The 14,067-nt window shown below is 44.2% G+C and overlaps 1 protein-coding gene across 2 annotated transcripts in view; it reads right to left on the bottom strand.

The window, feature by feature from the left end:
- The window catches only part of furinb (furin (paired basic amino acid cleaving enzyme) b), an 84,481-nt gene that overhangs the window by 23,868 nt on the left and 46,546 nt on the right, over positions 1-14,067 (bottom strand). For both annotated transcript variants that reach the window (XM_028584427.1, XM_028584428.1), the window contains 2 exons: positions 7,329-7,457; positions 7,102-7,178 (listed from right to left, as the gene is read on the bottom strand). In XM_028584427.1, the coding sequence (XP_028440228.1) occupies positions 7,102-7,178; positions 7,329-7,457 (206 nt within the window). The remainder of the gene's footprint in view (positions 1-7,101; positions 7,179-7,328; positions 7,458-14,067) is intronic.

Raw genomic sequence — 14,067 nt, 5'->3', positions numbered from 1 at the left:
GTGTGTTGAATATGCATCACTAAACTGTACGATCTGTCTCTTAGCACTGCTCTGTTGGCTGGTTTATATTTGTTTTTAGAGGGACTAAATAGGGTCCATTTATTGGACCTGCCAAAAGGATTAGGCTATGTTCTGCTCAGCTGTGGCCTCAAGCAGGTCTGTTCAAATGGTTACACTGGAGTGTGAAGTGGAGATCTCTTCATTGTGTGCTCAAACACAGACGAGCTAACAGAGGAGATAATCACTTTGTTTAAAATTCCAGATTTTCATGTATTGGGTTTGAGAAAACCACATATATTAAATCATTTTCATTTCTGGCTACTTACAGTGATGACCCCTTTTCTTAATTTTGCAATTCCTTATAATAATAATGAGCAGTAGAGGTGTGAATCTTCACTGATCTCCCGATTCGATTACGATTATCATGTCAGCGATTCAATATCTCGATGCATCACGATGCGTCAAATACATTTTTACTATTAAAGCCATATAGGATATTAAATTCATAGCTTTTCAAGCTTCAAAAACAAAACATTCTGCAGTGCTCTAATACTAAATAAATTGGATACATAAAACTACAGTACTGAGCACATGACACTTCCTGAATGTGCAAAACATAACATAATATGTAAACAGAAATGTTGTTAGGCCTACATTAAATTGTAAACAGAAATAATCGATTACGAGCCTGCCGATTATCGATGCAGCATTGTCCATGTCCACGTTTCGATGCATCGATTATTTGATTAATTTCAACACCTCTAATGAGCCATGGCAAAGAAACACTTTGGAAAAGTTGTCAGTCCATCTTCCGGAAAATGTAGATAGACACGGTAACTGTCATAACCATTCATGCCTATAGGCAATCTAGAGTTTTAAATCCATGTGGGAGTAAACTCATGGGGACATGGAAGGAAAAAAATCTAACTCTACAACGAAGGGGCCGGAAATCGAAATGCATTTTTTTTACTGTAAGGCAACAGCTGTGCTACTCTTAATAAAATTCATTACTCTGCTATATGGAGCACTGTGGTAGGAAAGGAAATAAACAATTTTAACGGGGCTATTGTGGATAGAAGACCATTGCCCAATGATAAAAGTATCTAAAAAGGACATAAATGACCACAAGAAGAGAGATGTACAGTGTTGGTTACTGAAAACAAACTAAATGCAGTCTGTCAAGCATTGCAGGATGTTAAAAGTATTCCAGATGGCTTAAAAGTGATCAAACAGTAACCTAAATGAAAAAGAAACTAATTGCTCAACATTATAGCATGTCTGAACTGGACTATCTTCACACAGACACTCCTGCTTTACCATCCTATTCAACAGTATCCAGTCAGCTGAGCAGGGTAATACCGACTGACTCCAGGTGGTCAGACTGCCACCTCCAATCACCATGGGCTAGACCTTGTCCAAAAGTTTAGCAAATAGCAGCTTTCAATGACACCCAATCCTTTTCTTAAACAAAGATTTTAGTAGGAAAGCAGACAGGTTTAAGAGTGAGGTCTCTGCCAACATCACCTCCAAAAAAAACGTCTGCCTGGCTGTCTGGAAAATAAACACGCTGTCCCCGGCAGAATAAACAAGACGAGGGGAAGCAGAATTACATTATTCAGGCCTGACAAAGGCTGGCAGCTTTGTAAACAATAATTGATAAACCCAGTGTAAACAGTGGAGGGCATTTATCTGCAGTGTGTGATGGCCAGAGTAAATAGAGAAAATATATATATTTTGTTTTCCTATTGTTCTTTCTCCATTCACGCCGGCAACAGTCTGAGGAAACGTATGTCAAGTTGACAAGGCTCAAAATGACAAATGAAGTCTCATAATAAGGCTTACAAAAGTTTACTTTTTACCAAGGTACGCTCACTCTTTACTGTTTACTTGTGTTATCTACTGGGTAGAGTGCATCTTCTGCATGCATTAGTGGATTGAGAAACAACTGCCTCTATTCAGCAACACAAGTACTTCACACACTAAAGTATGTCTATTTAAAAATGTCTTCTGCTTCTTAAACCACCAAGGACAAACTATAGCTCTTTTGTCGAAAAACACATACTGAATGCTGTTGCTTGAGGAATGCCAATTACACGCGATGTTGTGTTCTGATATATGTCAGCAGCAAAGTCAGCGCAGCGCGGTGCGACCTGCTGTGTCAAACACTGTAACAGAGGCACCTAGGCAGACGACGCAGGAGGAAGCCGTCTTCTTTGATTTGTGCTCTCCTTCCGTCTGATTTGTCCTGTATCACACCCTTGACGACTCAGGTTTATTTCATGCAGCATGTGTACAGAAGGGCTGTGGATTTGCAGAGCACAGGACAGGCGTTTTCATTTGCATTAACATACTTAAATAGCGAACGTCTCAGACCTTAGAAGCCACTTGTCTGCCAGCGTTTGGCCAAGGACACAGTGCCCGCAGATACAGTAATATTTAACCCCATTGCCATTTTCTGGTGTTGCAGCCTGAATTCAAAGATTGAGACTTATTTTCTATCAACTAAATACACAAAATACTGCTCAATAACACATTTTAAATGTTGTGTTTATAGTGAGGCACATAAACATTTAACCTGCAGAGTCTGTAGCTGTCACTTTTTGATTTAAACAATATGGTTGGATAAGTAAGTATGGAAGTAAATCTGTTTCATCGGATTATGAAAGTAAAAATCACTTGAATTTCTAGCACTGAATATTTATGCATTGAAATTATGTATCTGAATTTTTTTTGCATCTAAATTTTACTCAAGTTCATAAATTCAGAATTCAAAATTCAACATAAAAATACCAAATTCAACTAATATATTTTCAAATTCGACGGGCCAAATTCAGCTGCAAAATGTAATGTTTAAAATGTAGTGTTAACATCCAGGAACCCAAGGAAAAGCAACTGATTCCAGAATCGGTAGTTTGCCATAGTAGCTGCAGCAAACAACAATTCTTTCTGCTATTTCATCACTAAATTCACTTCGATTTCACAAAATTTTTTATGCGAGAAATCAACTGTGTAGAGTTTGAATATGGGCAGTTTTACGAAAATGGATGGCCAATTGCACATTTGCTCCGATGTTGTCGGACTTGAGAAGCTCCGTTCTGACGTGACAGCCAGCTGGTGGCGGCCCGGGATCGCTCGCTCGCCGGCCGACCAGTGATGCTCACAGACCCCGCTGTCAGCTGGAAGTCTCTCAATAGACTCATGGACAATTTTATTTTCTCAATCATTTGTTTAAATAACAAAACACAATTATCCATTATTAGATAAACGGCAACCTGTGTTATCTGCCTAATTGGCCAGACATCACTGATGAAGGATGAAGATCTTAAAAAAAAAAAATAATTGTACTAAGTACAGTTTCTGGAATAATTTGTTAATATCACTAACATCTGTTTAATTTATTCTTCAGAGACGCTCCAGAGAACTCTCATATTTCCAAAATAGGTCAAAACATAATTTTCTTGCTTATACATCCATAAACATGTTTACTAATTTGAGTGATTAGCAACGCTAACATTTCAAATAGAAAAACTTTACAAAAACATTTAAATTTGATTAAATTAAAACGTACCCTACTAAAAGTCACCACCCTCTTTACCTCTTAACGATTGCAGGGGATGCTTGTCCAACCTTGACTAATGTCATGAGAAATCAATAATTGAATGCAATGAAATAATGAAAAAGATGTGTCTCTTCTGTAGCGGCTGGTGCATTTAGCATTTTTTCTCATCCAGTGTATTTCTGCTGAAGAAGCAGAACTTTCATGGCCAGAGAAACAAATAACCATGCACCACCAAGGACAAAGCAATTTGATAAGGCAAGAGCAGCGTGCAAACACATCTCTTGGTCTTTCTCAATGCCACCCACCAGATTAGCCACCACACCTCTTGCTTCATCTTCCCAGCCTTGAGTTTAAGTCACTTTAGCATTCGATTCGGTGCTGATGGGTTGGTTTGGACTGAAGGGCACACAAGGATGCGTAGCATGCCAATCATTTTCCAGTAAAGGCTGTCACTGCACAATCTGGAGTGAAAAGTTCTTCACAGAAGCTAATAGCTCTCCACAGGGAAGTAAGAGGAACAGAGACAGTATAACAACCGGAAAGAAATATTGTAATCACCACATTAAAGATCACACCCAAATTAAAATAAGTCAACTGAAAATCTGCACAGTAGTGTGCCGTTCTGATGTGGCATGGATATGATCTGATGTGAATATGGCAGCAGTTATAGACATAGCACAGCAAGGTAATGGTCTTTATCATCTTTTGATGATCAGTTTGACACAGCCAGGACCCCAGAGGTCTCAAGAAATAAGGAATATAATTGAGTATTACTTAAACAAAACATTTACGGTTTTATTTGATTGATTTATAATGATCGGCAAGTTAAAAAATGTGTAGTATTACATCGTTTAGATCAGTGATTGAATTGTATTTATTTAAATACACACAAAAGAATACAGGATGAAGACATTATCTCGGTCTGCCTAACTGACTTTTCTTCTTGGATGGCCACACACCAGCTGAAACTCAACCTTGACAAGGCCGAGCTCCTCTTACTTCCAGGGAGGGTCTCTCCTAACCAAGGCCTGCCTATAACAACTGACAACTCTGTGGTAGTCCCCACCAAGACTGCTAGGAACCTGGGTGTGCCCCTTGACGACCAACTCTCCTTTACTGGCAACATTGCTGCGACTACCCGATCGTGTAGATACATGCTGCATAACATCAGAAGGATACGTCCCCTTCTAACGCAGAAGGCGGCTCAGGTTCTGGTTCAGGCTCTAGTCATCTCACGTCTAGACTACTGAAACTCCCTCCTGGCTGGCCTGCCTGCAAGTGTCATCCGGTCCCTGCAGCTCATTCAGAACGATGCTTCACCCTCCCCAAGTTCTCTCACACTACACCGCTCCTCCGCTCTCTTCACTGGTTACCAGTTGCTGCCCGCATCCGGTTCAAGACACTAGAACTACACGAACAGATCAGGCCCAGCTTACATCCAGGACATGGTTAAACCCTACACCCCTGTCCACCCACTCCGCTCTCCATCAGCCAACCTGCTTGCTGCCCCCTCACAGCGAGGGACAACTAATCACTTAACGAAATCCCGACTGTTTGCTGTCCTGGCTCTAAATGGTGGAATGAGCTCCCCATTGACATCAGGACGGCCGAATGCCTACACATCTTACGCCGCAGGCTAAAAGCACATCTCTGATAATGATATTGACCAGATACTGCATAGCCCTCTTGGTGGCGGCTTTAGAAATATATAGCGTTCTGATTAAATGACCTCACCCTTTACGCCCACATCACACTGACATAATGGGAGGAAAAGTGGAGGAAAGTAGAGAAAAAAACGGAAAACATTGACATGATGAAGCACAAACGGATTACCTGCTTGGCTAGACTTCAACCAGCCTTCAACTTAGCCTGCACTCCTTTCAACAATATCTGCCAGAGCTGCCAATGCAAGACTACAGAGCATCTAAAAAGGATAAACCCAGAGATGAAAATTCAAAAATCAGCCTTGCGTGTCATCAGTACAAATGAACTGGCCTTCATGGCTATGAAAAATGCCCGCCTCTGACTTTCCTTTGCTTTTTGTTGTCCTATGAATATATTCATATAATCTCATTGTGAGGGGGTTGTGGGCGTTATTCTCTGTCGGCATGTATTACTCTATGGTGATTTACATAACTCATTGGATATAATTTGTCCACAATCCAAACACTGCAGCTCCACGCTTGTAGACACACAGACACACCCTTGCTTTTCATTCCATGCCCATAAATTGATCCAGTCCGAGATAATTACTTTAGCAATTCCACTGACATGAGTAGTAGAGTGTGTGTGAGTGCAAATCTGTGTTTTTATGTGTGTGTATATGTGTGAGTCCTTCTGAAGTAATGGCATGGTGGTGCAGGCAGGGAGTAATTCCCTCTAGTAGTGCTTTGTTTCATCAGCTGGACAGAGTGGGATCTACTTTACACTGACAGAAAGGGCTGGGGTCGCTCTGCATGGCTGCTCCAGCTGTTGGCAAGGACAAGAAACAAGGCCTATGCTCAAAAAAACTGCTGATGCTACTGTAGCCTCTTTTAAGATTAATAAATACTTGTAGAATGACGACAGAAAGAAAGCGAGATAGATAGAGTTTCTATAATCTCATGAAAACTCGTTAAAGCTGATTTGGCTTCTCCCTCGGACCAACTGTGCTGTGCTCTGAAACCCCCAACTAAAGAACAAAAAACAACAACAAACTACTACAAAAAGACTTTGTGGCAGTCATCCCAGAAAAAAGAGAGAGCGAGAGAGAGATAAAGAGAGAGAGAGAGAGAGAGAGAGAGAGAGAGAGAGAGAGAGAGAGAGAGAGAGAGAGAGAGAGATTTGAAACAAATCCTGCTGTGCTTTCAGAGGCTGGATGTAGCTTCTCATCTGGGATTGGACTAAGGCAGAAGACCATGGTGTTCGGAGAAACGGGGAGAAGGGAGGAGATAAAGGTTTAGGGTTCGCCTTTGCTGGAGCTTTAATGTTTCATCACTAAACTGGGGCAAACATGTTTCACTGTGATCACCAAAGGCTGGAAGGGGAGAGCATGAATCACTGAAGGCAACTGCACAAGTCTTGTATTAGCAACAAATAAGTGGCTGCGTAGAGCTGTACGGGCGGGACCTTGAAATGCAGCTCCGGCAGCTCGGCTCGTGTACTGAAGCAAGACAACAACAAAAAAAAAAAAAAAAGGGAACAATCTTTCAAGACTTTGCAGAATGACTGCACCAGTGATTTCACTTTATATAATTGGTTTCTAAATGTAAATTCTTCAGCCAAAAGCACTGGACCAAAAGCTGTGTAGACTTGGTGCTTTCTCACCATGTCATTCCCTGTCCACTAACATTTAGAGGAGACTAGTGCCGAGTCAAAAACAACAAAGGTTGTTTTGTAAAAAAAAAAAAAAAAAAAGTTATTTCTTGGTTTAGGAATGGAATGCACTTGCTCACTCTCCCAACTGAAATTGATCAAGTCTGCGCATTCTCACCAAATTTCCATAAAGACCCAGCTCTAATACTAGTTGTGGTGTTGCCAGATTGCGACTTTTGCCAAATTACCTGTTCTCGTTCCGCTGAGTGTATCTTGGTTGGGGGTCAGCATCTCCATCGTTTACGTCATAGCTGGCCTCAGGGTCCTAAGACAGATGGGAAAACAGTTAGGACATCAATCATGTCATTTGAACTTCAAGATCTCATTTAACATCGTTTCATTTTTCTCTGAAAATGATCTCTGAACGTTGTTTACAAATGGGGAGGCTGCGTCATACTTTGTATTTTTGACTTACGTAATTGCTGACGAGATCTGGGTGGTCTTTCTCAATGCCATCGTCCAGGATAGTCACCACTACACCTCTTCCTGTGTAGCCTTGAGCCCAGGCTACTTTGGTATTCAGGTCTTGATGTGTCGGGGTGGACTGAAAGAGACACAAGGGTTTTGTTCAGCTATCAATCTGCTGTGACTGACACTTTTCCAGACAAACCAACAGAAAATGTGTGTGCGTTTGTGAGAACAGCTTAAATCAAATGCAAAGACCCTTGCTCGCCGCAGAACGTTATGTTAAAAACAGAAATGCTCAATGCAAAAATAAGCACCGAGACATTAAAAGGGAAGATCAGAGGTGGTTCATGGACGCTTAAAATCCAATTTTCAATGCATCTCCGCGACATGTCTGCCTCCTCGGGCTGAGTTTCTCAGTGTGAGCATCCTACTGTAGTTAAGCTTTCAGAAAAAAAAAGAAAAGAAAAAAAGACAGACAACCTGTTGCAAGTCAGAAATCTTGGTGAGGGCATTTGCTTCTCTCGCAGAAGAGTTAGTCTGTGAGATATGAGAGGACGGGGAGGGGGACGAATAGGGGGATATGGTGTGATTTGGATGAATAAAATTGGTACAGTGAGAAGTATAAAGAGAAGTGAGCTCTAGAGATGAAAGAGATGGTTAAAGATAAACGTGGGTAGGAATGGAAAAGATATCACAGACAACCTTCGCTGCCCCATTTTTCGGTTTCCTGCTCATTTTTCTCCACAGGGGACGACTCCTGCATGTGCAATTCTGCGACGATGCCTAGACGCTTTGGGAAGTACAGTTAAATTCCTGGATGTAGGCTTTGAACTTGCACAGACACTGTTCAAAACATATTTTAAGTAAAGGTTTGCTACAAACTAATGAGGCCCATGTACTAGAATAAACCAATATAAAAGCCCTCTACAGTAAATGTTGAAGACAAAACTTCAGCATCGGTGGCATATGCGTTAAGCAAAAGCTTTTTTGCTTGGTTTTAAACTCGGAGCGACCTAGAATACTTTATATAGGGGGGAAAAGTCCTCTAAAAGATTAGAGGTCTAATGCTGAATGGCAGAGGTGGTTTCACAACTTCTATTGACTGGTGATTTATGTCTGGGATAGTCAATGTTGTCATTAATCCATTGCAGTGACAGAGGTTTTGTGCATATAAAAAGGACAAAAAGGGGAGATTAGGGTAAATTGAAGCATCTCTGAGAAAAAGCTGTGAATAACGAAATAGACAGAGCCAGAACCGTTTGCTATCAATGTTTCACAGGGGATGCAGTTTAGTAGTTGATCTGTCCCGACATTTCATTTTCCATTCAACCCAGCATCCTGGGATGCATTGTCCATCCATCCATCCATCTTCGTCCGCTTATCCGGTGTCGGGTCGCGGGGGGAGCAGCTCCAGCAGGGGACCCCAAACTTCCCTTTCCCGAGCAACATTAACCAGCTCCGACTGGGGGATCCCGAGGCGTTCCCAGGCCAGGTTGGAGATATAATCCCTCCACCTAGTCCTGGGTCTTCCCCGAGGCCTCCTCCCAGCTGGACGTGCCTGGAACACCTCCCTAGGGAGGCGCCCAGGGGGCATCCTTACCAGATGCCCGAACCACCTCAACTGGCTCCTTTCGACGCAGCGAGCAGCGGCTCTCTCCGAGCTCCTCACGGATGAGTGAGCTTCTCACCCTATCTCTAAGGGAGACGCCAGCCACCCTCCTGAGGAAACCCATTTCAGCCGCTTGTACCCTGGATCTCGTTCTTTCGGTCATGACCCAGCCTTCATGACCATAGGTGAGGGTAGGAACGAAAACTGACCGGTAGATCGAGAGCTTTGCCTTCTGGCTAAGCTCTCTTTTTCGTCTACAACGGTGCGATAGATTGAATGCAATACCGCACCCGCTGCGCCCGATTCTCCGACCAATCTCCCGCCCATTGTCCCCTCACTCGCGAACACAACCCCAAGATACTTGAACTCCTTCACTTGGGGTAAGGACTCATTCCCTACCTGGAGAAGGCATTCCATCGGTTTCCTGCTGAGAACCATGGCCTCAGATTTAGAGGTGCTGATCCTCATCCCAACCGCTTCACACTCGGTTTGCGAACCGATCCAGTGAGTGCTGAAGGTCGCAGGCCGATGATGCCATCAGGACCACATCATCTGCAAAGAGCAGCGATGAGATCCCCAGCCCACCAAACTGCAACCCCTCCCCACCCCGACTCGCCTCGATATCCTGTCCATAAATACTACAAACAGGATTGGTGACAAAGCGCAGCCCTGGCGGAGGCCAACCCTCACCTGAAAAGAGTCCGACTTACTACCGAGAACCCGGACACAGCTCTCGCTTTGGTTGTACAGAGATTGGATGGCCCTGAGAAGAGACCCCCTCACCCCATACTCCCGCAGCACCTCCCACAGTATCTCCCGGGGGACCCGGTCATACGCCTTCTCCAAATCCACAAAACACATGTAGACCGGTTGGGCATACTCCCAGGCTCCCTCCAGGATCCTTGCGAGTGAAGAGCTGGTCCGTTGTTCCACGACCAGGGCGGAATCCGCATTGTTCCTCCTCAACCCGAGGTTCGACTATTGGCCGAACCCTCCTTTCCAGCACCTTGGAGTAGACTTTACCAGGGAGGCTGAGAAGTGTGATACCCCTATAATTGGCACACACCCTCTGGTCCCCTTTTTAAAAAGGGGAACCACCACCCCAGTCTGCCACTCCTTTGGCACCGTCCCCAGACTTCCACGCAATGTTGAAAAGGCGTGTCAACCAGGACAGCCCCTCCACACCCAGAGCCTTGAGCATTTCTGGACGGATCTCATCAATCCCGGGGCTTTGCCACTGTGTAGTTGTTTGACTACATCAGTGACTTCCGCCTGGGAAATCGACGACAATCCCCCATTATCCTCCAGCTCTGCCTCTAACATAGAGGGCGTATTAGTCGGATTCAGGAGTTCTGCAAAGTGCTCCTTCCACCGCCCCTATTACCTCCTCAGTTGAGGTCAACAGTGTCCCATCCTTACTGTACACAGCTTGGATGGTTCCCCGCCCCCTCCTGAGGTGGCGAACAGTTTTCCAGAAGCACTTTGGTGCCGACCCGAAAGTCCTTCTCCATGTCTTCTCCAAACTTCTCCCACACCCGCTGCTTTGCCTCTTTCACGGCAGAGGCTGCAGCCCTTCGGCCCTTCGGTACCCTGCAACTGCCTCCGAGTCCTCCGGGATAACATATCCCGGAAAGACTCCTTCTTCAGTCGGACGGCTTCCCTGACCACCGTTGTCCACCACGGTGTTCGTGGGTTACCGCCCCTTGAGGCACCTAAGACCCTAAGACCACAGCTCCTCGCTGCAGCTTCAGCAATGGAAACTTTGAACATTGTCCACTCGGGTTCAATGCCCCCAGCCTCCACAGGGATGCACGAAAAAGCTCCGCCGGAGGTGTGAGTTGAAAGTCTGTTGGACAGGGGCCTCCTCCAGACGTTCCCAATTTACCCGCACTACACGTTTGGGCTTACCAGGTCTGTCCAGAGTCTTCCCCACCCTCTGACCCAACTCACCACCAGATGGTGATCGGTTGACAGCTCTGCCCCTCTCTTCACCCGAGTGTCCAAAACATACGGCCTCAGATCAGATGAAACGATTATAAAATCGATCATTGACCTTCGGCCTAGGGTGCTCTGGTACCAGGTACACTTATGAGCATCCCTATGTTCGAACATGGTGTTCGTTATAGACAATCCATGACTAGCACAGAAGTCCAACAACAAACAACCACTCTGGTTTAGATCAGGGAGGCCGTTCCTCCCAATCACGCCTCCAGGTGTCTCCATCATTGCCCACGTGTGCGTTGAAGTCCCCAGCAGAACAATGGAGTCCCCACTGGAGCCCCATGCAGGACTCCAGTCAAGGTCTCCAAGAAGGCCGAATACTCCGAACTCCTGTTTGGTGCATATGCACAAACAACAGTCAGAGTTTTCCCCCCAACCCGCAGGCGTGGGAGGCGACCCTCTCGTCCACTGGGGTAAACTCAACACAGCGGCGCTCAGCCGGGGACTTGTGAGTATCCCCACACCCGCCCGGCGCCTCACACCCTGGGCAACTCCGGAGAAGAAAAGAGTCCAACCCCTATCCAGGAGTATGGTTCCAGAACCAAGACTGTGCGTAGAGGTAAGCCCCACCAGATCTAACCGGTAGCGCTCCACCTCCCGCACCAGTTCCGGCTCCTTCCCCACAGAGAGGTGACGTTCCCACGTCCCCAGAGCCAGCGTCTGCTGCCCGGGTCTGGTCCGTCGAGGCCCCTGACCTTCACTGCCACCCATGTGGCATCGCACCCGACCCCAACGGTTCCTCCCACAGGTGGTGGGCCCATGGGATGGAGAGGGAGTTGCCACGTAGCTTGTTCGGGCTGTGCCCGGCCGGGCTCCGTGGCAAACCCGGCCTGGCTCCAGACGGGGGCCCCGGGCTTCCTCCGGGCAGGGTCACTCCATCTCTGCTTAGCTTTTTCATTGGGGTTTTTGAACCATTCTTTGTCTGGCCCCTCACCTGAGACCACTTTGCCTTGGGAGACCCTACCAGGAGCACAAAGCTCCAGACAACACAGCCCTCAGGTTCACAGAGACACACAAACCTCTCCACCACGATAAGGTGATGGTTCACGGAGAGGCATTGTATTATACCTTTTTACCGTGGAAACCCTGTGTTGGAGGTGAAGCTGATGTACTGTAAATAAATGGCTACAGGGTTAGTCTAAAATACAGCAATTCCACTGATCAGATTGACCATGAGGGAATTAATAACTTCTGCCACTGCACTAATGAATACATCTTAAATCAGGTATACTCACACGCTTCTGCAGAGCTGAAACTATTGACTGCTGTTTAGACAGGGCTGAATAAGGAGTCTTTCAAGGTTTAATTAAAACTTTGCTATTAAATCTGAATGCAACCTTCTCCTCCCTTACAAAACAAACGTATATTGCATTATACTAGAATTTATATGGCAATACATTAGAAAATATATTTCAATATATGAGACACTTCCTCATATATTTGAAAATATATAGCAATATATGAATGGAAAACTATTTCTATATATTGATTAATATATTTTTAAAATGCATTGATGTGCAAACAAAACTGTATTACATTATTGCATGTATGTGTATTGAAAAAAAAAAATTATGTGTTAAGCAATTAACCTCATCCATTATAGGGCATTGAGCTTGATCAACAATAGTCCAAATCACATTTTTTGCATGAAATTTACATTATATAGCCATATGGATGGACCATATATTGCTGTGTATTGATTCATACAGTATATTGTAAAATGAAGATGACAGAGTATTATAAATTAAATCATCATTAACAGCAAAATAATTTTTTTTTCTTTGTGTCCACCTTTGCACCGCGCGAACATCTTGCGCATACGCATAATGGTTCGTGCCGGAGGCACACACAAGCCTGTCTATGACACAAGGCACTGTCTGTGCGTGCCTCAGCGGCAGAGGTGTATAAAGTACTAAAGACACAGACTTGAGTAAAAGTACAAGTGCTCTATCAAAAAAGTGACTTGAGTAGAAGTAGAAGTGCTCTTTAAGCACAACACTTAAGTGGAAGTACTAAAGTATTCAACATTTTTTGTACTTAAGTATTGCAAGTAGTTTATTTTAAAATATACTAATCAAGTACTAAAAGTAAAAGTACAAGTATTGTGTTATGTAGTTAAAAAGCAGTCAAATGTTGAATATCATATTGTTGGAGTTCAACTTTTTACTTGGTATTAAGACGGAGAATTACAGCCAGTCACAAGCTGTACATGGCTGGATATGAAGGAAGTTTCTGAAATAAACCCCAAAAGGTACATTAATGTCACAGCTGTTATAACTACTATTATCTGCTACAACAGTGGGTTATTAATCACTTATTAACACATACTGAAATAAAATGTGTGATGTAGTGGAAAGTTAGCAAGCTAGCAAAATACAGATAAATTAGCAGCTTCACATCACAGGGTCAAACGGTTAACATTCAGGACTCACTGCAGACTCAAACTACTCAGGAATAGATTACTCTGCTGCAACAATAGCTAAATGGAAAGAGTACAAACTTAAATCGTCTCTGACTTCTGTACAGGCAATCGCCGTGATGAAAAGAAACACAACGCGATCTCGGGGATTTCTTACGTAACTTACACGATTATCGTATGTAACTAACATAGCCATAACTACACACACACTGTAACCTACACAGTCTCCGTAGCGTGAGGAATTCACAACAGTAACGAGTAACGATGGACACGCACCTCACACCGCGCGCACCACCCGGAGAAAAAAGTAAGAGAAAGAAAAAGGAGAGGTCGCAGTTCGGACGATGACTATCCGGTTGAGATTGTGTGTGTGTGTGTGCGTCCTCAAAATCTGACCACACACAAACACACGTAAGCAGAGCTACCCACACCCATGTTTCTACTGTTGCTTAATTAAATATAACATCAAAAGAGAGAAGTTGTCTGAGTCGTGTTTTAAACAGACACACCTGGGGCAAAGTTGGGAACCAGAATCAGCTTTAAATCCAGTCCTAATCTAGTCCTCACTAACACGGGCCCAATTATAGTAACTACATGAAAACTTCACGGTTGTTGCATGAAATGTCGTTTGTGTTTAGCTTACATCATCATTTTCTATCATGTGAAAGAAGACCCAGCCTAGTGGTGAATCTGCAGACAGATGCTTAACAGTGTGCT

This window comes from Perca flavescens, chromosome 8 (assembly GCF_004354835.1).
Source record: "Perca flavescens isolate YP-PL-M2 chromosome 8, PFLA_1.0, whole genome shotgun sequence".
Classification (NCBI taxonomy): domain Eukaryota; kingdom Metazoa; phylum Chordata; class Actinopteri; order Perciformes; family Percidae; genus Perca; species Perca flavescens.
Note: the sequence above shows the minus strand (reverse complement) of the source record. Positions and strands in the feature narration are given on the sequence as shown.